Below are 27753 nucleotides of genomic sequence, written 5' to 3' on the forward strand. Positions count from 1 at the left end.
TGCGTGCCACAACGCCGCCTCAGCCTCAAGTCATTCATTTTCGTAATTTAAGAAAAATATATTTTCTTTGAGCGATTAATGCTAAATACTATAATAAAATAAATTTATACTATAATCAATTTATGATAAAACATTTAGTGAATATTGTGAAATTTGTCCAAACAATACGAGTAGCTAGGGAGGTAAAGAATATAACATTTTTAATTTGTAATATTTTACTTAACTTACAGCTTACAAATACTTGCAATGAGATCAGTAACAACTTTCTTATAATATTTATAACATCAAACTAAATTAACAAAGAATATACTAATATAGAAAAATAAAAAATAAACTTATAGTTAATATGTATGTATACACTTTGAACATGTAAATTGTTTTCTTATATGTATTTATTACATATTTATAAATAAGAAGTTTTAAATTTTGCTTTATTTAGTAAAATTATACAGTCAATGTTTTTATACAAAATGTATTCAAGCACCTCTATGAATTATAATTATTTGTTCTTACATAATATGATGATGTATATATTTAAATAGATTAGGCCCTGACAAAATTCTTAAAAACAAAATAATAAAAAATATAAAATGACTTTTTAACTCAATAAGTAATGAAGGGAAATACAATGAATAATTGTCATGTATACTACAAACACCAACACTTTTTATATTTACAACATGTTTTTATATAATTTATATTCAGTTTTTCTTGCAAATTAATTGCCACTTAGTTTTGTATTGAAAAGTTTTCACCTTTATCCACTTCCACATTAGGAAGTGGTTGACACTGCTATTGTTCATCAACTTTAAATGTAGAGTAATGACAGGGACCATTGATAATGATCTCACTGATTCCAGTTGTCCGAGGAGGATGAGGTGTTGAGGATAAGGGCTCAATGCTAGTTATTGTGCTCATTACAGAAGTCGGATATATCTTCCCACTATGCATACCAGAAGACAGTGTTTGTGTGCTCGGTGTGTAAACAGCACAAGTAGCTTGTTCAACTCGGGGCTCACTTATCATGCCCATTTTCACTTCAAATATGACATCTTGAATTTTTTTCTTAGCCACTAGTAAATTTTTTTCACCTTTTAATGACCTCAGCTCGTTTGCTATATATTCACCAAACACAGAAAATTCATCTCTGTTGAGATTATTTGATGGGTAAAGTATTTCAGGTTTAAAAGAGTGCACTAATTCCGTACGAGGTATTTTAGCTGGTAAAGACAGACCATCGAGTTTATAGTCATTACCTGAACCTTCATTATGCGGTTGTATGGAATCACTAACATCTGAATTTCCCTCCTGAAAAAAAATACAAATAAATGAATCACATGTAATGTTTTTTTTAAATATTAAAAGTAATATAAGGCAAAGCTTATAAACTTACCAATTGTAATAGTCGGTACGGTTTATTTGAGTGCTTCATAAAGTGTAAATATTCATAAGCATACCAATTACTGAGATAAGTTTCGTTTGGCCCTTCAGAGTTCGCCCGAGCTTCCCGCGCCGCTTCTCTATTATATTGAGTGCGGAGATGCTGTATTTTCTTTGTAGCATCAGAAATTGTTATGCCTAATATATCAGATATTCCGCGAAGTTCTTCTTTCCGTTTCTGTTTATCTCTGCGAGTGTCGCAAAGTGACGTATTCCACAAATTAGCGTTCAACTGCAGCAATTCGATAAGTTTCAAAGTCTTCTCCTTGGACCACTCCATCTCGAGTCTCGTTTCCACCAATAGGATTACTTATAAACATTGGATTTATAACAAAACAGACAAGTAATATTTGACGATTGATCGTTGGACTATTTAGCAAACTATATGTTGACACTTGACAGTCGACGCGACGCCGACTCAACACTCGACTTCGACACCGATTGTCGATTTGCGATTGAGGATTCGGCAGTCCGCGCGCGCGCTGTGGTCGAGCTCGATATAGTGTTGCCACATTATTTTCAACTGTCAAAGTAGGTAAATAATTTAGATTAATTTAATACGGAACATAAACACGTGTAATGAATTTAAGTAATAGATTTAATGCATGAAATTTGTATTATACAGTGACATGTAATTAATGTCTTGGAACTAAAATTATAATGAAGCTTCTACAAACAGATATTTAATGTTTGTAATTAATCCTATATATTGTGTTAACAATAATTTATAAAAATATATATAGACTTGTGGCTGTTCGCAAATTCTTTTACATTGACTTTATGATCGTTGCTATCTTTCTTTTATTTAATACATGTTGAACGTAAGAAGTTTTAAAAGAAAACAATGATGCTTGTGAAGTAATGTATGCAATACTTCATTACTTTTAACGTTCCCTGGTAACATTTGTTATATTTAGGTAGGGACATATTTTTAGAGAGTTGAATTACGCAGCCTTCTTCCAATTCCTGAGGCTGAAGTTAACCTCAGCAGTTCTGGATGGTCAAAAGAATTTATAACTCATGTTGCTGAGGATTTATTTTAGATATAAGTGTAACAAAAAAAACTTCATCAAAATTTGTTTATTAGTTTATGTGTGCAAGCCAAACAAAAATAACACAAATCATATATTTATTAAGTAATATTTAGAATTATGATAAACTTGCTTATAATTATTATGAACCAACAGATTTTATTAAAAAAAAAAAAATCGTAATATTAGTGTATAAATAATTTAACTTTATTTTATCAAGCAAATAGCAACAGTGAAATGAAATAAAACACAAAGTCTAATTCATTCTCATTTATTTACATACTACATAAAATATGTGAGGACTATCACATTATAAAACAAGTGCTCTAACATTACAGTTTATTTACACTATGTACACTTCACCCAACTTTAAAATGCACTACTTAACTCAAAAATACTATAATAAAACAATTTTAGTAATTATTTTTCTATTTTATTGTTTTTAAATACAAATAGCACTGCTCTATCCAACAGATACTAGTCTAAAATCTCGTAGTTCTTCATTCTCTATTTTCGAAACATTGCATGTATATTGGTGTACCACCAGCTTGAATGAGCTTTGTCTTGTTATGAGAGTAAGGATATGAAAATAACACTTTTACCCCAAATAGGAATCGAACCTGTGCTGTTTCACAAAGGAATGAATATTGTATATATTATAAATATACAAAATTGTTTTATTAAGTATTAAATTATGCCAAACTTAAAAAATAAGAGTTCTCGCCTCCACTTGTTACTAAATAAGAGGAACTAAAAGATTTAACAAATAGTAATAAAAGAACATACTCCTTGCATTCTGATCTATTCTAGTCATTAAGAGTTACCAATTTTAAATAATATGTAGATATTTCTATTTTAAAAATATATAACGTTTATCAAGAGGGTGTAAGGGTTTGTGTCTCACTTTGAAATTTTTATATATTTTCTAAAATATTTTTCTATCCTTAGTGTGGAATTGAAATTGTTGGAATTGGAACACATTTGAAATGTTCAAAATATATTGGTATTCCTTATAATTCGATACAAATATAGAATGAACAAAAATTTAAATAAAGTAGTACTTTATATTGCATTTTATATGGTATGGTAACCCCAAACAAAGTCGTTACAAACATCTATATTTACAAAGTTTATTAGTTAATTTTATAAACCAACCATATTTAATTGGAAAAATAAATAAATAATGTTACTATTGACTTGAATTACAGAAATGTGTGCATGAATATTGAACTATTTAATATAAACTAAGTAATATCAGAGATAATTTTCGTTAAACATAAATTATATTCTAAAAATCACATAGTTTGAAATGGAACATTTAAAATGAAACACACATAAATAACAACAACAAAAATAAAACAAAAAAGTTTTAACTAGTTAAACTATATGCTAAAACGTGTGACACCTATTTACATTCTAAATACAAGTTCAGAATCACATTAAATGAACCTAAAATTGTCAGTATTACAAAAATAGGTAAGTATATGCAAGCATATAATGTCTGCTATTGGTAAATCAGCTATTTTCTTAAAGTTATTTAATAGAAAATTAACCTGAACCTATAGCCAGACATGTTATAAAAACTATATTTAAGTCAGTTACATATATTAAATTACATAGTAAAGCGGTACACTGAGAGGTACATGAACCAGTCAATATTGTTACTATCAATAAGTTAACAAACAATAGACATTCTATTTTTAACAATTGACAATACGCAGACAAGCGTCGTCTGTTCGTTCATAAATTGGTGGTTACACGGCCCATGAGGTTACACTGGCAACTGGGAACATACATACACTCTAGATTCCGAATGGCGCAAACTTCACTTTCATCATCTTTGTATGAAACATTTCTTGTAATAACTAAATAAATACTAGCTATCTATCGATCTGTACAATGTCCGTAATATTAATTTGTACGTGGAAACTCGAGGTTTACGTTATATCGAGCGGTCGGCATTCACGCGATCTAAAGAAGCCTTTCTCAGTGCGGCACTCTCTGATCGTTACCGTCTGGAGGTTGACTGTGACGTCAGTTATGAAGATTTGGTCGGCGACTGGAGAACGTTTCAACCAATAGGCGACGTCCCTCTTGGGGGGAGGTGGAGGGGGAGGGTTCGGTGCAGATACGGGTGCTTCGCCCCAGGAGTCCTCGTCCTCAGGTTGTGGTGCAGGTGGTGGCGGTCGAGCACCTTTGGGTTCCGCGGGTGCTGTGGCCGTGGGCTGTGTGTCTGTTCGTCGTTCTCTATCAGGAGGAGTGTGTGCGTCTGCCTCCTCTGGAGAGTGTGGCGCTCTTCTTGGCCCTGTTCTCGGGGCCGCTGCTTCAGCCGCAGGGGATGCCGGGGCGGCCGCTCCCCCGGGGGGTGCCGCAGCGGGCGGAGGTTGAGTATGGCTCCTACTTCCATTTAATTTCGTAGAGTCGTGTCTCTTTGCGGGTGGGCTCATAGTAATGGTGACTCCGATCCTGCCCGACTCTCTGAGCACTTCCGCCTTGCGTTTCCCGGGGGGCGGGTGGCGCTCCTCGGAGCCGCTGCGCGCTCGCTCGACGGGTGAGTGCTCTCGTTCCCGTTTGCGCCCCTGTCGGCGTCCCTCCTCGCGCTCGAAGCTCTGTATGAGTCGCGGGTCGAGAATGTTCTCTTCTGGCTCCCAGGTGTTGTGCTTGGGCTTCCAACCTTTCCATTTCACGTAATACTCGACTTTGTTCTGTAACGGAGAGAATTTCTTGGTTATTTAATGGACATTACAACGTGAAAGCGCGGGCGCGCCGGTGCGCTGGCGTGGCGTGACTAGCCGATGGCGTGCAGCGACCGGAGGGTTGCACATAGCCTCGCTGATTATTCGCGATTCCCACATTTTAAACGGATTAAAAACGGTTAGTGTTAATTTTGCTTTTTATCAGTTAGGTAGGTAGTAGGTAGTACTCAAGTTATCATACCTACAATGTATCTACCTAACGGTTATCAGAACGCTACGCTAACGCTTCTTTTATTTAGATTTCTAGCAATATCTACCTAAGTACATAAAAAGGGTAAAAGCTATTTAGGTATTATTGTTATTTTTGGTATAGACAATTAGTAAGTATTAGTCGTTAATCGACGTTTCGATTTAAAATTATCTATTATGAGTGAAGTTATTTAAATTCGTCAGGATTCATAATAATCTAGGTCCAAAAAAGGTAATTTCTACAAAAGTTAATATAAAACAGACACAGGTCGATCCGACTTTGCAATTTCGGGCGCACCTGCTCGAAACAGCTGTCGGCTATCTCCCCTGGGATCGAACCCAAAACTTACCCCGTAACACAAAACATGCCGTTACACACACACGAACAAATAACATGCACTACTAAGCTATAATGGAGGAAGCATGTGGTAAGCATATTATAATACATAAATAATGTAAAAATGCGTGTGACCTAACATGTGTAAACAAAGTAAGTAAAAATCTTTTTATTTTTACTAAAGGTAAGAGATTGCTGGAAGGAATAAAACCGCTTTTGGCTATTTACATGTTTTTTTCTATATCCCGCGAGTAGCGGGGTAGGCAGAGGGATCGTAGATTTAAGACACTCCTCACTTTCCGCCTAAATCTGAAGGAGCTTTGTGTTTTGGAACTCAACACTGTTCTTTGCCTCGACACCAATGGCGGGGCGAAGAAATGAAAATATTAAATATTTCATTTCCTCAAGTGGGAATTGAGTCCCAGCATTACGACTGGCGTCGACAAGTTTATATACTTATTTTTTTCTTTATTATATTATTTCAATTAATTTAAAGAATATCTGTACTCTATCTCTACTCTGTAAGTAGGCAGGCATAAATAATAAAGCCAGGTAGAGTATAATTGTATAGGTCCTTTAATAGGTATTACCTGTATCCTATTGACGAAAAAGTATTACCCTGCTAATCTACGATAATTAACTAACTCGAAGGCGACGCAAGCATTAATGAACAAGAAGTATAATTTATTTCTCTCCTTCAGTGACCAAGCCCGACACCAGATCTCATATCGAACACCTGTGGCGACACAAATGACTGCGGGTACGATCCAATATAAAATTCAATGTTTATTATGAACCTTTCTCTTCAATCCGTTTACGTACGATAATATAATATGGACTGTATTCAGTTGTAATAGAGACTGTTTTCATTTAACACTAAACGCACATAGGGCGTTTCTAAGTGTTTGATTTGCTTGAAACCCTCGCGTCTTATTGGTTTTAGTAATGAAGGGTGAGTCAGGAATTAGAGGACGTTGTAACTTTGTACAAACGTCCGATTGCTAGCATTTTTTTTATTAATCCCTAATTAATTTTATTACAGATTCACGCTTTTTCCCACATCGCATGTTAGGAAGGGGGGACCAAATGTTAAGACATTGTGTTCCCGACTTTCCGCCAAATTTTCGACACATTTCGTGTTAAGTGACGGACTAACGGAGCTTTGTGTGTCAGAATAGGTAAATGAAAATCATTTAAATATAATCATCTCCCCAAGTTGGAAGGTATCGTACCCACAACCGTCGCGTTTACATTCAGGCGCTCAGATTTTCCGTTTCACGCTGTATGTATCTCGCATATATGGAACAGGTCGGCAGAGGAACCTGAGAGTTACATTCCTTTCTCCACTTACCGCCGAATTCTCGAGGCATTGCCTTGTTAACAGAGCGAGCAACATGAAAATAAAATATTTACATTTCCCCGAGATTGACCGCCATAACCGTCGCATCTACTTCATAATCACAAGCTTGCAGCTTTACGCCACGATGGCATCATTTTATTATAAACACTAATAGGTTTATTTGCTGGATAACAGGTCACCAACAGGTTTTTAAATTGTGCTCTATTTAAATAGTAAGTTTCGTATACTCTATTATATAGGGTAAAACCCGGATAGTTGCCTCGGACGGATACATGCCTCAGTTTCAAATGCTCTATGTTAGACGTGTTGTCAGTGTTTCTTTTTGATCATAATAAGAAGCGTCCCCCGCGTAGGACTCGGTGCCGCATCAGCTGTCGATGTAGGTGCACGAGTTTTGTCCGTGTGAGTAAAAATCTTCCGCGACGATACTTTGACGATCGTCAGAATTATATTGGCAAGTAATCTCCGTTAAATATAATTATAAATAATTGTGGTTTCAGTAAATTAATTATTTCTTTGATTGCATTAGAGTTTAAATTGCACTGTAATAAACGTTTTGTTGTTAAATATGTTTTATTTATTTTGTAAATAAAAAGGGCAAGTATCCGTATCAAAAAGGATAGTTGCCCTACTGTCTTTTGCGGATTGTTGCCCTGGGGCAACTATCCGTAACTACACATTTTAACGAGCAAACAGGTTTTTTTTCTTAGTTATTTTTTTCATTTGGTTTTACCTTTTTTTCTTGGTGATATTTTTATTGGGTTTTATTATAGTTTATCTTAAATAAAATAAATTATCAACAGCAAAATGCCTTGCAAGTATAAACGAAAGCCAGGCGTGGTGCCGCGCCACAACGACTTAGCTTAGTACTTGCGCTCGAAGATCTAAATAAAAAACAAAAAAGTATCAACGAAATATCCCGGATTTATGGCATAACCTCTCGAACCTTAAGAAATTCAAAATAGCAAATTCAATAAAAGAAAATACCAACAACGAAGTTAAAGTTGATAATTATTGTGCAGAATGTTTTGAAAATTATAATTTAACTAAATCAAAATCAGATTGGATACAATGTGAGATGTGTCGAATGTGGTTCCATGAAACTTGTACAACATTCAAAAACCATTGCATGAGATGTGGCAAGTTGAAAACCTTGGCTTCTGGTGACAATCAATACTAATGCCAAAGTTATTCCCATAATTATTTTTAATATTTAAGATAAATACTAATATTTAATTCTTTTTTTTAATTAAAAAATTACATGTTCAAATTTAAAATTTTAAAACCTTAGTACTTTTAAGTGTTGTTTGGGTAATAATTTAACTTCTCTTAGAATTTAGTACTCAATAAACGATCTCAGTAAATAATTAGGACTGAATACTTATTTAATAGATGCTATGCCAAAGTTAATTCTTTTTTTTTTGTTGTTCTATCTTTAAAATAAATAGTAATATTTAATTATTATTTTGGATATTTAATTACCATTTTGGAGTCTATTTTGTGGTAATTTTATAATTATATTGACTTTGATTAATACTTAATGAAAGATTGTGTTCAATAACAAAAAGTGATTACTTAAATTAATATAAGTTCGTTTTTATTTGAAAAAAAAATAGAGAGGCAAGTATCCCCCGAACCATTTTTAACGTGAGGCTAGTATCCGCCATAGTAGGCAACTATCCTCTTTTTTGGAGGCCACTTAAAACAGGCTGTACTCAAAATGAATAATATTTATATTTGAAAAAATTGGCTAAGTTAGAAGATTAATATACTATGTTTAAGAATACACTTTGAATAGGTATTGTAGTGGTATACATTTCTAATAAAAGAGCTTTTTCAAAAAGTGTGGCAACTATCCGGGTTTTACCCTATAATTTTTACTTAAGATTCATCAATCGGTGGCAGAAAATCTTTGTTATTTGTATAACAGAATTCGTATATCTTAACTCAATTGAAACCAGTATTACTTATAATGTACTTCATTCTTTGATTATTATATAAGACGCAGCTATTTATTCTGTTAAAATAATTTTAATCATTTTTTAAGTTTGAGATTAAAACCGAACAAGACTTGGAACAGTACCTAAATGGACGTCCGCATTTAGTGCGTAACATTTGGTTTTTACGTACGAATATGATTCCATGATAAACTATATTATAACTAAACGTTAATATGAATTACATAAACGGACGAAGCTAATATTGTCACTATTGTTAAATAAAAAACAAATCTATACTAATATAATAAAGCTGAAGAGTTTGTTTGTTTGTTTGTTTGTTTGAACGCTAAGATCTCTGGATCTACTGGTCCGATTTTCATTGTTTTTGTTTTGTATGAAAGCTGCATTTTTCAGAAGTGCTATAGGCTATATAACATTACATTACACATATATACTAATAAATTTTAAAGTACATTCTAATTTGACATGCAATTTATTCTGCCATGTTAATAACAACCGTCGCGTCGCTACGCAACCGTTACCGCGACGTTTTGATATTCATCCTTATGAAAATAAATATAATAGTCACTTTTAGCATTTTATCTAGATTGAAATTATAGTTTACTGTATAACATTCTAATAAATAATTAAGGTGATTCCAAATGACCTAGCCACCTAGCGGGCGGCACAGTATGACCGACGCGAACGGGCAGATGACGTTGACGGTTTTATAAATTTTCATACATTTTCGAACTTTATTTTTTGTTTATAATTAATTTAAAATACACTTTGATTCTCTTCTTATTTTATTTGATATTGCCCGCTAAAATTATCATACTCAATAGAGAGAAATGTTTAGTTATTTCGTAGAGGCGATATCTATGTACGCACGTACGGAAAACTTTAGGTACTTTTTCTAATATTAAGAATACATATCTTTGTTACTTTTAATCCTTTTGTTAGTTCATTTCAATAACTCAGATAATTTTTTCTAATAATGTGTATCTACTTATTATTCTTTTTGATTATTTGAGCTTATATTTTCTTACTAATTCTATTTAGAATTGAAAATAATTTCATGAATATATTTAATAAATATTCTTATAGTTGAAGCAGGCGTAGCCGCGTCCGGGTCCACTAGTACGTAATAAAGCTTTGGCAAGCTATATTAAACGGTATTGTTTTAACTCTTGAAATGTTGTAGGCTAGAAAGTTAACTAGATCTTTAACAAATATACACAAGCTTACTCGATGGTCACGCTAGTAATATTTTTTTAATAAAATAAAAACTGTAAGCACCTGTAACGCTTACTAACAATCTACGCTTACTATCAACAACAATTAAGTATAAATAAAGTTATTGGTAAGTGAGATAAATATAGTAGCAACGCCCACGTAAACGAAAATTTACAAAAACAAGTTAGGATGAACATAAAATCTAATTGTTCTAACAAAATTGCCTAACAAATAATCATCACTGAAAAACAAAACAATCATAAATCAAAATAAAACTTGACGTTAATCAATGTTCAATGGCGAAGTACCAAACAGCATACATATAATTATACCATCAAAACTAATATCAGCTCGAAAACTAAACAAAAACGTGGACCCAGTGTAGAAAAAATAAAAAGGATCATTGGGACGTACGAGCAAGGTGAAGTCGTACGGCTGAGCGGTGATTGGACGGCGGGCGGGGCGAAGGGAGAGGGGGCCTCGCCCCCGCCCCGTCCGCTCCCACCCCGCAACGCCCGGCCCGAACCCATGCGGCCCGCCTACCTCTAATACAATGCTGTAGGGTACACATTCCATTGAACTGGGCGTATATATAAAATAGTCGTTTTGATGGTTGTAGTATTGCCATGGGCGGACCACGTCTCGGGATCATAGACGCCAATTAGAGTCGATTGCAGTAATTAACGAGTTAATCTACAATTATTAATTTATGTTTTACATTATGATGATATTAGATAACTCTCAGACCTGTGATAATAATCTGAAAATCTCGCGTTTTAATGAAGTTATGAACGAGTTATGAAGTCCAATTTTGTGATAATATATTTGAATACGGTACTTATTTTAGTTTATTTAATAACATATTATAGTAATTGTACGAAACAATCTATGTATGAGCCAAGATTACTTGCTAGGGACGAGTTATAAGAATAATCTACAGTGAAATCGATATAATTTAAAACTGTGGTCAAATTTGTACGCAGACTTCTTAACATCAATCCTGTGAGATTAAGTTCGAGAGTTAGATTTTAAAAGCTTTTTATGGGAATTAAATGCTATTAGCTTAATTAGGACGTGTAGAATCTCCTGTTTTGATTTAAGCTCAAAGCCTACCTGCATTTGGCCTCTATAGAAATATAGGCTAAATGCTGGTAGTTTTTGGGCATGGTGGAGTGGAGAAAGTGGAGAACATCCTCTTTTTACTCGCAACAACTCTTTTTATCCGGATGGACAAAAATAGGTCTAAAAACTAGAAAAGAATAAGTGAAGAATGGATTTATACCTTCCTTTACAGGAATAAAATTGTGGTATTGTTATTTAAGGGAAATAAGCAATAATAAAGGATAACTATGTAGGTAATTGATGTAGATACTTTCTATAGGCATTAGAAGCTTATTTCTGCCTCGACGTACTTAGGTACTCTGATATGAAACGTGCGTTAAAAACGTAAATGATCATGTGTTTAAGATTATAATAAGACACATTATAAAGTATTTCTTACCCGTGTATTTTATATTATTTAGATATTTAATTTCAACGTCTAATTCTTCGGTCTGACGAAGGTAGCTATAGTTTATGTTATTTTGCAAAAATCTATTTGGGCATACATTGAACTTTTGTAACTTTTATTTTAGATGTAATTATAGTTAGGGAGGCGAAGCAGCAAACTGTGGAGTCACTCGAGCGTCATGGAGACCTATTGGGTTGCGAAGCTTAGATGATAACAAGAAAAAAATGTCATATAAAAAATTTCGTTTCACCGGTGGGTTGAGGGGTTATAGATTTTCAAAAATGTAAAAAAAAAACTGTTCCATGGACATACTCGAGCGCGTCAGATATTGATATCATCAATTGCCTACGTCTTCTTAAGCATGAAAATATGTTAATCTGACAGTTTCCGTGGTGGAGGTGGTCGTACGTAAGAGTTAAAAATGGCAAAAAAAAAATATTATCGAGCGCGTCAGATTTTCTAAGGGGGTGTTAAGTGAACCTAAAAAAAAGCTCTTATGTAATAATCTGACGATTTGGATGTGACGCAAGCTCGTAATCGTTGTTTGAAAATGCAAAAAAAAATCGTCATCTTGAAATACTCGAGCGCGTCAGATTAAGATATATATGGTTCATCTTCATGCCCTAGACGTGATATCTCAAAATCAGACGATTATCTGAAGGGACTTGCTTAATCTGACAATTATTAATATTTTTTTAAACCAATACAAGAAACAAGTCAGCTTTACGCTGTATCCCGCACACAGCAGGGTAGGCAGAGGGAACCTAAGGTTAAGACACTCTGTTCCCCACTTTCTGCCAAATTTTGAAGGCATTGAGTGTTGAGTAGCAGCACTTAACGTCACTGTTTTGCCTCGACACCAGAGCGAAGAAATGGAAATATAAATTTCAATAAATATTTCATCTCCTGGAATGGAGATTGAACCCACAACCAGTCTGTTTTACTGTCACACTTTGTGCCACTGCGCCACGACTGGCCTCAATTTTTTTATTCATTGAAAGCAATCAATAGAAAAGCTCAAGGAATAGAATGTAACTAAAAGAATGTATGTTTGAAATAGAATACTTGTATTTATTAAAAAAAAATTACAAAAAAAATTTTTTTTTTCAAGTATTTTTTTAAATTTATCATCTTCATTGATGAGTTAGGGACCATTAATAAAAAAAGAGCCGCGCTCGAGAATGTCCAGATAACGTTTTTTTTTTACAACTTTGGAGCCCTCTCCCTCCTTTGCGTCACTCTCAAATTGTCAGATTAGTGGAATATACACGATTTAGCATGTAACTAACTTACCCTATCTTAATCTGACGCGCTCGAGAATGTCCGATGATCAATTTTTTTTTACTAATCTGATCCTTTATCCTAGACGTGCGGAGACATAGGAAGCTCATATTTGGTGGAAGTACGTAACCGAGTACAAGGAATCCCCAGTACCTTAATCTGATGCGCTCGAATGACTCCACAAAGTCCCCTCTTCGCCGCCTCTACTATTACCAGCTCACCTAATACTTAACATTTTTAGGTTAATTTTAAGCCTTTTCTTTTTCCCATACCAAAATCGCAAAGAGAAAATACAAGCATCAAGAAAACGTCGGCGAAAGGCGTGCGAAAAGGCGCAAAAGAGATAATTTGTTTTACGCAAACTGTATCCGTACCAAGGCAAAAGCGCGGCGTTGAGTTTCGCCACTAAACACGCAATGCCTCGAATATTTGGCGGAAAGTGGTAAACGGAGTGTTTTAACGCTACGCAACCCTGATCTATGTCGGATCCCACGGATGCCTTACAGCGTCAGGCATCTATAAAAAAATATAAAGTTTTAAGCTGTTTTATTACATAAACATTCATAAATAACAAATTATAACCGTTACATTCATAAGTGGCTCGTTAGAGAAGCCCGCATATTTGAATATTGTGCCTGATCCGCATTGAATGATTGCCACGATAAATCAGTTAGCGCGTGTTAAAGGTCCAATGTGAGCTTTCACGCTTGTCCTGTTCGCCGCCTAAATAACTATGATTGATTTCGTTTTATATTAAATTTGTTGAATATATCAAAAAGACTTTATTTTAGTGATTTGAATTATTTTTATAATTTGTTTGTATACCTATATATATAATTTAAAGCGTGAATAAATAAGAGTAATTACACACTTTTTTCACTACAGATATAATTGAACCTATAGGTAATGTATTTGTTTTCTCTCTTAGTATTTTTAGAATTTATGAGCACTAAGTCCACTAAGATTTTCATTTTGTACATTCAACGTTCACTAGATTTCGATGAGGCGATCACCGCTTTTTAGGGAACATTGGAAACCAGGGCCCCCCTGGAAAATATGTAGGAAACGTTACTTTTCATTTTTTTTAAATAATATAATATTTATTTATTTTAAAAGCTTTTGTTCCATACAAATCAAATAAATTTGTCGTAGTCACCGGCGACGCCACACATATTTTGAATTTTTAAAGGTATGGTAAACAATTTCTATCACAGGGAAAGAACTGTAAAGTATTATGTAATGGACAAAGTTTTAAGTTATAATATTATACTCTAAAAATATTAAGTGTTCTCGACTTAGAGAATAAAAAAATAATTATGCGTCGTATTACGTATACCATTGTTGAAGCAAAAACGAGGATAAAATAAAACCCATTAACTTCACAGCGCAAATCCAACGAAATTTCTTTGTCATAATGCATTGAAGAAGATTTGAGAACTCGTTATAAAACGGCCCTGTAGGATATTCTTTTTCCATTCATCTATTGTTTTCGTAAGGGGACTGTTATAGAGAGAAAGAAAGTCGATTTCGACCTCAATTTTCTATAAATTTTGTGATAATTAATAATTATCACAAAATTTATAATAATTTAATTTTCTTAACACTAGCCGAGTTTATGCATGTCACATTTTAATAAAAATGTTGTATTTATTCATCTAAGTTGGAATATTAAGAACTTCTATATAACACTTTCCTTGATTAGATTAGTAAGTTTGATATGAAATTAGATAACTTGCAAATGGATACTTTATCACATAATGGAAGATGGAAACTTTGATGGAAACTTATGGAAACTTTAGGAAGCTGCATCTCCATAATAACAGACATTGTAGACAAATTAGATTTTAATTTAATTATACTTTTAACTTAGTTTTGGTGGTTTCGGTAGATAAGAGGCTACCTACCTATAATATTATATGGAAAGCGTAACTAGTGAATTTATACCTGCTGTTTTGACGTAGGTAGATACGTAAAGATAATAGATATATTTATGTTTGTACATATATATCGATAACCTAATTATATGTTAGTTAGGTTTAGGACACGCTAACATATAATAGTGCTTATATTTATATTCCGAAATAAACGAAAGGTTTAAAATTAAAAGTAAAATACGGAATTTAATGATATAATCATAAAAACTAAGTTCCACGTACGGACATATCAATCATTTTAAAAGCTAAGAATTTCGTGTAGCGAAGATATTTTACGAGCGCTGTTATGTTTATGCTACTTTTAAGCGAGCGGCGTCGTTCAGAGCTCGCTTGGACGGATGCCAACTCTGGTGACGACACAATGGGCTGGTGAAGGATGGGATGATTATAGTACCTAATAGTCTTATTATGTAAATATTAACGAAGTATTTTATTATACCAGTGCTAGGTGCTGTATAAGTATTTAATGAAATGAAGTAGCTGGTAGTCAATTAAATAGTACATTTGGATGTTTGCCAGATACCCACGCTGCTTGTAACAATGCAGATAATTAAATAATTTATCTGGTTTGTGGTGTATAATACATCTACTGCGGTCACCATTTTAAAAATCTCGCGGCATCTCGCATTTATCAGGGTAAGAGAGAGAGCATAGTGTTAAGACACTAATCCCCACTCTGCTGAATTTTTCGAGGCATTGCGTGTTGAGTGGTAGAACTCAACGCCGGCATTTTTTACCTTGGTGCCAGAACGAAGAAATGAAAATATAAAAAATAATAATTCATTCTCTCGAGTGGGGATCGAATCCACAACCGTCTCGTTACAGTCACACTTTTGTGCCCCTGCACCACGACGTATTTTAATAGTTAAATATCTTGTTGTAAGGTTCCCTATACTGTTTATTATGTGTCGATTGCCCGTAACGGGTAAAAGTGATATTTTAGGCAAGCTTTACCGAGACAGGCATATTGTGTCGTCTATCAAGTCACAAATTGCTGTCCGACTCCAGGAGGGTCGGAGGGTGGCAGGAGGGTGAGATTAATGGCCCGGGAGCCGCCTAGCCCACGGGGACCGATCAGGCGTTTAAATACGAATCCTCTCAAATTGCTCGAATCTCAACTGTGAAATGTCCGTGAAAATGTTTGTTTTAGCGTTCTGAGAATAGAGATATGGGATTTATTTTTGTTTACTCTTTGAAGTAGCGAATTACCTACTAGTGAGAAGCTAGTACTAATATAATTTGCGGGATATTGATTTGTTACACATAGAAATCATTACATACAAAAATAAATCATTACTACATATATACCTAATAAATAAAAATACAATTCAATAACTATTCACATTATTGACGTCATTATTGTGTACAAAGAAAAACGCATCTTTTTACAATATTCCTAGGAATTAATTGTCTGTTGATTCGTTTCTAAAGCTATTTCTGTAAAACTATTAAAACTACCTTATAAGTTCTTACGTATATATTTCATGTAGGTAGGTATATCCAATATCCACTAAATTGGTAAGATAAGGCGCGTGACCGTGTCGGCGTCTATAACGTTGAAAGCATGGATGCCTCTACTCGGGGCCATCGACACTTCGTCCCTCAATTAACACTATCCTTTTTATTGCCACTTCAAATAACTACCTCTTTTAGAATACCGGCGTACATGGCTGGTTTTAGAAGCTTATATTAATTTTGATTTAAAACTCGTATTTATAAACTGCTATCAAGTCTGAGATCGATCTTGAGATGTCGTTTTCATTTATTTGTTATAATGTATGAATCGGTATCTACGACATCTCAAGATCGATTTCAATTGACATCAATTTTTTTTACTAATATTAGTTACTTTTAATAATATCAGGTAGGTATATGGTTATAAGTAGGTACAATTTTACCTACGTATTTTCATTATAATGCACAAAATATTTAAAATATTTAATTTTAAAGAGAAAAGAAGGGCTTAGCGACAAATTGCCATAAATGAAATGTGATAAGAATAATGAATTCAAGTTCTATATTGGAATGCTTAAGTTTAGTCGTCAAAGAATAATTATATTTAATTCTATAGACTTACAGTAGATATTTCTTTGAAAAACCAATGTTTAATTTCAAACCCTCCAGAGGCGCTAAAAGGATGGAGATAGGGAGGGAAAAGGGATGAGCTAAGCCCTGAGGCGAGTTGATGTAATGGTCGTATGATTAACGTTATATTTGATCCGATGACTCGGTAATAAATATTGATAATAAATCGTTCTATGCAAGCACTTTAATTTACGTCAAGATTTAAAGAAAAAAAAAGATATTCTTTCGATTGCTAAATGTTTTAACTTAAAATAAAATTGTTTATAGTAAAGCAAAATATATATGAAGTAGATATAGTAAAATACATTTAAAACTTAGTTAGGTGGGTATGTATGTACTAATTCTGTCATGTTAAATTTGTACTGAACCTAATCTATTCTGCCCACGTACGGACCTCCGTGGAGGCGCACGTGACATGTCTATCGGCCTCGGATTGTTACGTACAGTCATAAATGCCGCTACGTTAGAACATTTATCTTCTAAATAACAAAAGAAATAAAAAAGTTATTATAATTTGTAAGAATAAATAATATCTGCAATTACATAATTAATTCAGTTTAGGTTTTAATTAATTAATTTCGCATTAAAAACAAAATATACTGACGTTTATATATAATCATTATAAAGTAAGATTGTATAAGCAATCTAAATTGCTCAATGCCGTAATAAAAAACAATGCGTAATGTATTTCATTAATAATACCTCCAACCGTTCAATATAAATCTCACGGTCACGTGATGCGATTGAATCGATTCATTAAATCAATTTCAAAACAAAAAGTTCAGGAATGCCTACCTACCTACCTACCGTTCAATAAAAAAAAACTCTGCGGGCCAATATCCGCGTATTCTTTTGTAACATAAGTACTAGGAACGCAGAAACGGTGAGGAGTAAACGCGAATTGCGCTCACAAACGCTGAGTGGGCAAGAGAAAATTGATATGTCAGACAAGGTAAGCAAGTCTGTATTCTGTTGGCATTGCAGACGCGCGCACGTCAGTCTCTGCCCAGCTGTTACTGGGGAAGGATGTCTTATTTGTTATTCCTATTCTTTTATTAATGCACGCTTTGATTGTTTACGAATGAAGCGTGAATAGAATTAGTTACGCGTACAATTGATTACACTTTCTATATATTCGATCTAATTGAAGACTATTATAAACCACTGAACCGTATTGCATGGCATACTTGCGCTATTTTTGATAAGCATGTGACATGCCTGTGCCTTTTGGAATGAATCTTTTTATGTTTCCCGCAAAAGCTTACTTTAATGTTTAATTATAATTTTATAAGGTTTTAATGGTAAGGAGAAACTGTATCCATTTAGTGGCGGCACGGTAAGTGCACTTAGCGGTCCACGGTCATCGACTCTGCGACAATTAAATCGATGCACTGTCAAGCGACGCGCCTGGCTGATAGCCACTTGAGCTACTGAACTGTTGGGGACTATTGAGATTTAAACATAGAAAAGAATAGTTCACAAATTTAATAGATATGTTTTAATTCATATTAAAATTGAAAAATTTAAGCATGATAACTGGAAATATATTAAGGACACAATTAAAGTCTTATATGAAAACCTAGATTGTATGTAAATAAACCTTTTATTAAGAAGAATTTTAGGAAAAAAAATAGAATTCAGTATTTCCAATTTGCATAACTGCTTAGTGTAATCCCGAAATAAATACGTCAGTAATAACTCAATTAAGAGGATCACAACCCGCGGCGGGATGAGCACCGTAGTTGGGTTGGGGCTGATAAGAAAAAAAACACAATGCCGAACGGGTGGCTCTGACACGAGGGAAGGGGGAGATATAACAAATATTTTCTGATCCTCTGACCCTATACCGACCCTTCATAATAACTACACTGATTACATTCCATTGTAGCACAATGTTAAGCAATGTGCAAATATTGTGTTTATTATATAAATTACTGCAATCTTCCCTAAGCATCGCCATTAATTCGAAACATTAGATAAAGTTGAAAGCTATTTATTAACTTGAATAAATATTAGTGTTTTAGTTTTGGTTTCTGGACATAGTTAAAAAATTGAAACAAATTAACATCCTGCATCTAATGTGGGAATAAATCATTTTCGACGTCGTTTCTATAAAATACTCTAATTACAATTCTTATCTGGATCAGATAAGGCTGCAGTAAAAAAGTAACCATTCCTTTTTGTATTTACATAATAACGCAGGGGGCATAACGACCGCCCGCGCCGGTGCGGTGAGACGAGAGGCGCATTATTATAATGACGCCGCACCAACTCGCCTGATACTCCAGTTTTTACTTCGAGCTCCGGGAACGGCGTCAATTCTTTGATGTTGTAAAACGCATCGCTCCCAAAACGTTGAGAAAACAAAGCGCAATCTTGAAAAACGAGATCGCTATCGAGGATAAGGTGTCACGTTTCGTATGCAATACTTATTAAGGATTGTCTTTCAAATCGGTATTTACTATGAGATATCTAAAAGCGAGACTATCACGGTTGTGTCGATCATATGATCGTTAGTTCGTAGGTACAGTACGGTCGATGAGTTGTGGCCGCTCTAAAATTTGCTGCAGATGGCTGCATACATAAAATATTGGGATTTGTCTTACTTTTGATTATTTTGCTTCTTAAGCGAACAATGCGCAAATGTTCAACAATCCTAACTTCACAGCAGCCACAACTCGTTAACCGCACTCTGCTCCGCAGTAACGGAATGCGGTGCGCGAGTGTGCGTGACAGACAATGCCGTCTCCACTGTCATTGTGTGAGGACCGGGGACTGCAATATGACGTTTCCCCATTCACCATTTTAATATTCGGAGCGTACGTGTACGCGATTAAGTATGCTTTCTAAATATAGGGGGGACTGTTCACATAGAAAAAGTTTTTATATTAGAACAAGGGGTGGCGAACAACGGTACCTACGCAACGAGTATATAAGACCCTGTTATAATTGGTGACATGGTTGTGGACTGCGGAGTCTGTGGAATGTCTGTCTTTATGGAACATTTAAGATATCAAAATATTATTGCCTTCGAAAAATTTACCTACATCAAAACTTACTTTTTCTTTTTGCCATATACCCAGTTACCTTCAAAACTTTCAATTACCCTCAGTTTTTTGGTATCGGTAAAGTATTCCATTTGATTTGATAAGTTTACGATGTGAGCAAAAAAACCACCAATATAAAAAATCTGCATTGAAAAAAGTTCTCCATTGAATTTCACACAAGTTTCAAATTAGTAATAAAAAGTTCTCCATTGAATTTCACACAAGTTTCAAATTAGTAATAAAATATGCTAAAACTGTTTGAGCTATAAACAGAGACTTAATTGAATAATAAATAACTACGTATATCAACTACGAAACTAAATATTTATATAAAAAATGCAATACCACTGTGACTCTATAGATTTCTCTTTTCTCCTTTATCTTTTTTATTTCATTCAAATATAGGGATGGATAAAATTACGGCGAGGCATTGTCAAGCGATTATTTATAGAAAATTTGATCGCTTTGTGTTGCTTCCGAGTGCAGCTATTCGTATCAAATTGTTGATATCCTCGTCGCGCGTCACTGACGTTGTTTTTTTATACATCCAAAAAACGAGGACCGTTATTTTTGATAGACTCCAACTTTAATGCGAAACAGATCATGTGACTTTTCTCATGTGGAATTATGTAGTTTATCAGAAATATTGTTAAGACAATATTTTAAGCCTATCAGCCTTTTAAAGTCCACTGCTGGACATAGGCCTCCCTTAATCTTCGCCACTCCGCCCGGTCCTGCGCCCTTTGAATCCAGCGGGTTCCCGCCGTCTTCTTGTTCTTCTAGTAGATATACTAAGCCTAATATTTAGGTATGTTGTGCTTCATTTGCGAGAGAGGCATATTGAAGAAGTCATTCTGTTGTATGCCCAAAGATGTAATTTCTTAAGGGGATAGTTGATCTATACTGGATTGGACATAAGTTTGTTCTCGAAAGTTTACATAATCTAATAAGGCCATGGTTATTCTCCTATGTCTAACTAAAATAAAATATCTTTCTTAAAATGAGATATGCACTTAAACCACGTGCTATTAGAATTTATTGGCATGTGGTTAGCATTTCGATAAACTCGTATTCAATATTGAACACCGATGTTTATTTTTCTGTCTCATTTTTTTATTTATCAAAATATTTTATCATTTGTAAAATTTAGTAAATTTCGTGTGGATTAAAATAATTTTTAGTTTTTAAATATTTTTTTACGGTAAAACGTAGGATAGCGCCATCTAACCAATAATCACTGAATTATTTCGCCCAGTATTCATTCGGCTTAAGCAAAATACGGAATGAAATTAACAAGAAATTTAAATAATAATAAACAATAGCTAGTTCAATATGACTTCATTTGAGAAAGATCTTGTGAATACATTGTTATTATTTACGACATCGTAAATCATTTTTAACTTTGAGATGTTTACGAGCATGTCTCCAAGGGTCATGTTAGCGCGGCACAATGTGCTCGACGCTGATTGGCTGACGATAATGGCGGGGAGCATGCGCGCTTGACGTGGGTTCGGTCATTGCCGAATACTGGCGCGTTTGCTCCGAGATACCAGGACTACAGCGCTGTGAAGGAGTTTCTATACTAAGATAACGCATTTATTGCTATTTAAGCCCTATTGTCAAGGAATAAGAGTTATATTGACATGACGCGGCGGTCTCGTTTATGTTAAGCCATTCTGACAGATAGCGAGGTGTGCCAGCCGTATCGTAAAATGGCAGTTAAAGCGCTTACAGATAAGGTTTAATCCCGCATTTACAAGTGTTGCACGCTATTAAAGTTTCCGAAAATTGACGCGGCGCTAGAGAAGCCACTGGAATTTTTTTGGGATGGCAATGAATTATGAAGCAATGAATGGAACAACAAATGGAGGTTAATTAAACAATATTCCAAATCATTTTACAGTTACCTACTTTCTTTCAACATTGTTATTTTTTCACAGTTAATAATAGAGTTTATTGATCATATGTGCTTTAAATAAACACATTTTAGAAAATAAAGATAAATTCGGAGATTATGTAAATTGTAAAATTAAATAACATATATTTATATGTTAACGAATGACATTATCAGCAGACATAGAGGATAAAGTAAAGTTCATAATTATCATAAGCTTATTACTTAATTTTTAATTAATCTTATCAGAGATAAATTAGTTATTTTTAATTTTACTTTATCATTGTATAGCGCTATCTCCACAGTTTACTTTGCATTTGATAGATGGCGTTACACGTATCGCGCAATGAGTTCTTAGTTGTCACGAATGATTGTTAAGAGATTGTTTATTTTATTTTTTTCTATTTTAAGAATATATAATTGTACATAATAATCAACAAAGCAGACACTAAAGTCTAGAATCTATCAACTTTGTTCAAAATTGTCATACAGGAATACAAGTTACATTTTATCATTGGTACCCACCCACCCGAGTTCATATTACCAGTAGAAGTAAATATGTTATATGATTTTTTTATAACTGACAATGTACTGTACGTCATTTAAAAAAAATAATTAATTTTACATTTACAAGTTACGGCACTGTCAAAATATTTTTGCATGAAAAATAGTGACATTTGTTTTTATTAGTAAAAAATCACGTTGCTCTCATATATTAGGTTTACTGAAAAGTTAATTTAAACTTATACTTCAAAATAAATACTGTACAAAAATAACCAATTGACAAAATTTAGAATATACGCACATTTACAATGTATTACACAATACATTATGGCACAATTTAATTATGACTGTAACGCGACGGTTGTAGGTTCGATTCCCACTCGAGGAAATAAAATATTTCTCTAAATTCATATTTTCATTTCTTCGCTCTGGTTTCGAGGCAAAGCGCGGCGTTGAGTTCCGCCATTCAACACGCTATGCCTCCAAAATTGGCCAGAAAGTGGGAAACGGAGTGTCTTAACACTAGGTTCCCTCTGCCTACCCTGCTGTGTGCGGGACACAGCATGAAGCTGATTTAATTTAATTGTAAATTTATTCGAGACTTACTGTTGCAGTGTGTACTGTATTATGACAAAATTTTGTCATGTATTGGGAAAAAACATTTGTAGTTTATTAAACGATTGTAATAGGTCTATTTAAAACAAAAATAATATTTAAATGTTAAGTGTAAATCAAAATGATATTGTTGAGTTTACTCAATAATTTTCCAAAAATGGTATTGAATGTGAAAATTATAAAAAAAATTATACATATATACATAAAATATTGTATAACACTTGTTTTGTCGTCCATAATAGAAGTTAATTTACTCCTATAAATAACACTATTAAACTGCAATTTTCATATTGTTATAAAGTATATTGGTAACTAGTTAAAACATTATTTAGATCTTAAATCTACTTAGGTGTACTTCACTTACCTTGACAGTATCTATCCACAGAAGTGCCGGCACACTACCGTAATACCAGTATTTATACTAAGAATATAAATAATTAAAACCATGCGCAAAAATGCGAGACAAAAGTTATCTTGTATGTATTAAATGACAAGCAGGTTAGTAACAAAGCTACAAGTAAAACTAGTACACGGATACGGCTACCCCTTGCAGTGTTCAATGTAAGAAACTTGTTTACTATCAGAACCGAATATGATCTCAAGAACGGCATTATTCATAAGAAGAATTATGTTTCTCATTGCCCCAAGTCACCGAATATAAGCTGCGAGGGGAGCTATGATAATAATAAGGGACCAAAACATGCGTTGTAAAGGAACTCGAAAATCCTCGCGATAATTTTTTGAACAGCTGCTCTAAGTTCACAATGCACGGATTAGACAGACCAAATATGTATTAAATGTACGGAAGAAACATGCCTTTTGATATACGAGGTGTTAATTTGTTTATTTTTTCATGCAAACTAAGCGCGCAAATTGCAAAGTAAGCGATTTTCAATAAAGCGCACCGATGTGAGGCGGGCGATATGTGATCTCGATTGTTTCGCAAGTCAAAAACATGCACTGCTGTGTTCGCTTTCGCAAAGAAGTAAGCTCACCTTTCTAATTCTTTTCTTCATGATACGCTCAGCGGCGTACACGCTGTCGCCGAGCTCCATCTTGTGCATCCCCAGCTTGGATGGTTAAAACAGTCACAAAAATCCGTAAATCACTGCAATCCTATTAGTGTGATCCTCTCACTGCATCCAATTTGTATTGCACCGCAATCCGATACACATTTCTTTATCACAGTTCACACTCCGTACACAGTCAGCTTTCAAAGTTGCCGCGCAAATGCTCCTTGTATTTTGGCGCGCAGCGAAACGTCCTCACTCTGTGAACTCGCAGCAGTAACTGAAGAAGGGGGAGGAAGTCCCAGCGCCCCGTACGCCGCGCCCCGCACCGCACGCTCCTAAGCCCCGATAGAGTGCGCCACGCACTCACAAACACCCGCTCGATATCTGTAAACAAGTTTTATTTTCATCAGTGTTTTGAATTTTCAGAGCAAGCCGTCCTATTGTATTCCTTTATTATAAGACATGATTATTGTTTATTCATGGAATATTAACATTACAGTGTTGTTTTACTTATATTTACTAAATTATAGATAGTATATAAAGAAAGTATATAACAGATTACATAATGACTAATCAATTACTATAGCAAATGAAGACTAATTGATATTGGTAATTTTTCACAATTCTAGGCGCAATGTGAAGAAAAATATGAGCGTAATGTAAATGAAATAAGTGTCGGCGTAGTAGGTATATTGCGTCCCCGGTCCCCGCGTGGCGCGGTGGCGCGGTGGAGGCACGGTCCGCGCGGCGTTGCCGCTCCGCGCCAGCTGCGAGCGAGACCGAGCGCCTACCCTATTATTTACGCGCGCTGTTGCCGCTCCGCCCGGCCTACGTTGATTACGAGGACACCGCTTTTACGTTCGATCATCCGGCTCTAAAACGCGAGCGTATTGCACGACTTTTAGCTATCGTATCATGTAGATAGCGTTGTCATTTATTTTTTATCGATGTCTATATATAGGATAGTATAGTTGAACGTAGTTTTACCTGATTTTCAGGACTGGTATCCAATTTTCAACAGGAGTTACACACGAAGCTCATTGATGGAATGTAAACTTAGTTTCTGGTGAAAAACTTATTATTTACACATGCAACAGTACAAACGACGAAAACGTCAGGCCCTCGACGCGCGCGTTTAGTAACTAAGGCATTTTCGGTCGTATCGAATCGGGCCGGCATTCGTGAAAGGTCGGTGCTGGGGGTGCGCGGGGCGCGGGCGGGGGGCCGGCGCGCGCGAATAGTATGTAATATAGGCGGGCGACGAGAGCGCGCGGCCAATGGGAGCGCGCCGGGCCGCGCCCCGTGCGCTCTCGCTCTGGCCGGTGTCGCGCCGAGCTCGGGCCGCGCTCTTTTTTGTGATCGCACGACTCACATAGAAAAAATAAACGGACATTTTGTATTACGTGCGACGTGAAGGGCCCGGAGCCCGGAGCCAGGGCCGCGGCCGGGGTCCGGAGCCCGGATGCGGGCGCGCCTCGTATTTATTTATTCCTCCGGCACGCCGTGCAGAGATATGGTGCCATTAATGTACACGGTTTGCAGCGTGATGCGATTTGCAACGCGTCACGTTTGATTTATGATCGTATCGTTCGACGTGTCGCTTGAATTGTAATATATAAACGGAATACATTGTTGGCGCGACATGTGCGTGACAGACAGTGCTGAAGGTTTTAGACAACTATTGATAATTGTCTTGGCAATAAATAATTTATTTATTTATAGAGAGATGATCTGTTAAGTTTCAATTTACATAGGTTTATGTATTTAGTTACTGATTAACTACAACTTATTGTATTTATTTTCACGTGAAGGATGAAGTAGTATTTCGCGGTATTTCTTTTTCATTCAATTAATAGAGGACTAAATTTGACAAATATTTTAACATCCCAATTCGTTCTTAGTTTTTTCAAAATTTTTAGAGCCTATGTAAATATGTACGTTACTTTTTCGCTTCGACCATATTTACATAAAATTTGAGTAACACAGTCTAAAACATCAAAATAAATATATAGATTTCAAACGAAACGTGAAACGTTCATAGCAAGTTATTTTTGTTTAATTAACCTAAATGGAACAGCAAACAGTAGAGCCATTTCGATTTACGTAGAGACTTTATTAGCTAAATACGCCTAATAAATTTATTATCAGAAATATGAGTGATCTTCTTCATTATAATCGATCGCTTTACGCGAGCCGATTGTTGAAATCGGTAAACGTAGATCTACTAACAAATAAGTGCGGCTTGTTGGTTCTCACGATGTCGTTTTAAGAAATCAACATTAACGTTATTACATAGGTAGGTGATCCTATAGACTTACCTTTAAGTAATATAATAACTCCAGAGATCCCATAGACTTACCTATCCATACCTATACCTATTATAAATTCGGAAGTAACTCTGTCTGTCTGTCTGTCTGTCTTTTACGCAAACCGCTAATTTAATTGTGATAAAATACTCATATAGAGATACTTGAGGGTCTCGGGATGAACATAGGATACTTTTTTTTCTCATATTTGTAATATTATCGATATATACCAATATATTAAAATACTTATTAATTTGACATGCAATTTATTCCGCCATGTCAATAACAACCTTCGCTATTCGACCGTTGCTAAGCAACGGTTTGCAAAGTTTGTAATTAGAAAAGTCACCCAAAATGAGCTTGCTTAACGCATCTCTCTATTGAAAACTGAAAATAATTTCATAAATATATTTAATAAATATTCGTATAGTTCAAGCGGGCGTAGCCGCGTTCGGGTCCACTAGTAGGTAATATAATACTTATCGAAATCTAGTGGTTTGTAAAGTATTTAGGGGCCTAGGTAGATTAAGCCCCCTGATGCCTACATGTGCCCTAAGTACCTCTATGGTAATGGCGATGAAATCTTACTGTATAAATTCCTCAAAAACTCAACTGGCACCTTATAAATCGGCCATCACCTTTCATTACAATTAGCTAGATACTTGCGTGTATATAATATTGAAGGCCTGTAGAAGATAAACCTGAAACTTACGCAATAAATGTGAGCTACGGGCAAAACGTTCCTTCGTCCGTCTCTTCTGCTATATATCTAAGCTATGTTAATAGTTTAGGCACATGATTATACTATGCTACAAGACCAATGCAATTTTTTTGTATGCAATTTGATTTAACCTCTTTAAAATTTTATCTTTCTTATGTCTCTAAAAACCTCACTGTACAGTTTTTTCGCACTATCATCGATACTGTTTTCTCGGAAGTCAACCGAAGGATATCCCTCCCTGTCTTACCATAACTTTTTTGAGCCTTGACATCCTCGCTAGTACCTGCCGTTATATGTAGTGAAGGGATCGCATCTTCATAGCATTCATCTTCCGTTCCTTCTTCTATACCACCGTTTTGTTACCGGTGCCAGCACTGCGTTATGTACGGCCAGACGTGTAAATGACGTTTTGCCGTCTTATCAATGTAATGGAATTAAGGCACTGTTAACTCTGGTACCTGCAGCATTATGCCTTTTCGCGTCCATTTCATATCTTCCATCTCTACTTTCTAAATATACGACTTCATTCACTTGTGTGTTGATCTTGCATTCCG

At 34.9% G+C, this 27753-nt stretch overlaps 2 protein-coding genes across 2 annotated transcripts; both read right to left on the bottom strand.

Moving 5' to 3' along the window:
- Positions 1-197: 197 nt before the first annotated feature.
- On the bottom strand, positions 198-1905 carry LOC146527809 (uncharacterized). Its single transcript, XM_085205413.1, has 2 exons — positions 1394-1905; positions 198-1308 (listed from the first exon to the last, which is right to left on the bottom strand). The coding sequence occupies exons 1-2, from the start codon at positions 1718-1720 to the stop codon at positions 793-795; spliced, it is 843 nt and encodes a 280-aa protein (XP_085061539.1). The 5' UTR covers positions 1721-1905; the 3' UTR covers positions 198-792.
- Positions 1906-2726: 821 nt separating this feature from the next.
- Pc (chromodomain protein polycomb) lies at positions 2727-25319 on the bottom strand. The gene is made up of 3 exons (XM_085204931.1): positions 25160-25319; positions 24155-24556; positions 2727-5176 (listed from the first exon to the last, which is right to left on the bottom strand). The coding sequence occupies exons 2-3, from the start codon at positions 24221-24223 to the stop codon at positions 4409-4411; spliced, it is 837 nt and encodes a 278-aa protein (XP_085061057.1). The 5' UTR covers positions 24224-24556; positions 25160-25319; the 3' UTR covers positions 2727-4408.
- Between the last annotated feature and the right edge of the window lie 2434 nt (positions 25320-27753).

Source organism: Heliconius melpomene, chromosome 20 (assembly GCF_056956725.1).
Source record: "Heliconius melpomene rosina isolate 202511_hmr_F chromosome 20, ASM5695672v1, whole genome shotgun sequence".
Lineage (NCBI taxonomy): Eukaryota > Metazoa > Arthropoda > Insecta > Lepidoptera > Nymphalidae > Heliconius > Heliconius melpomene.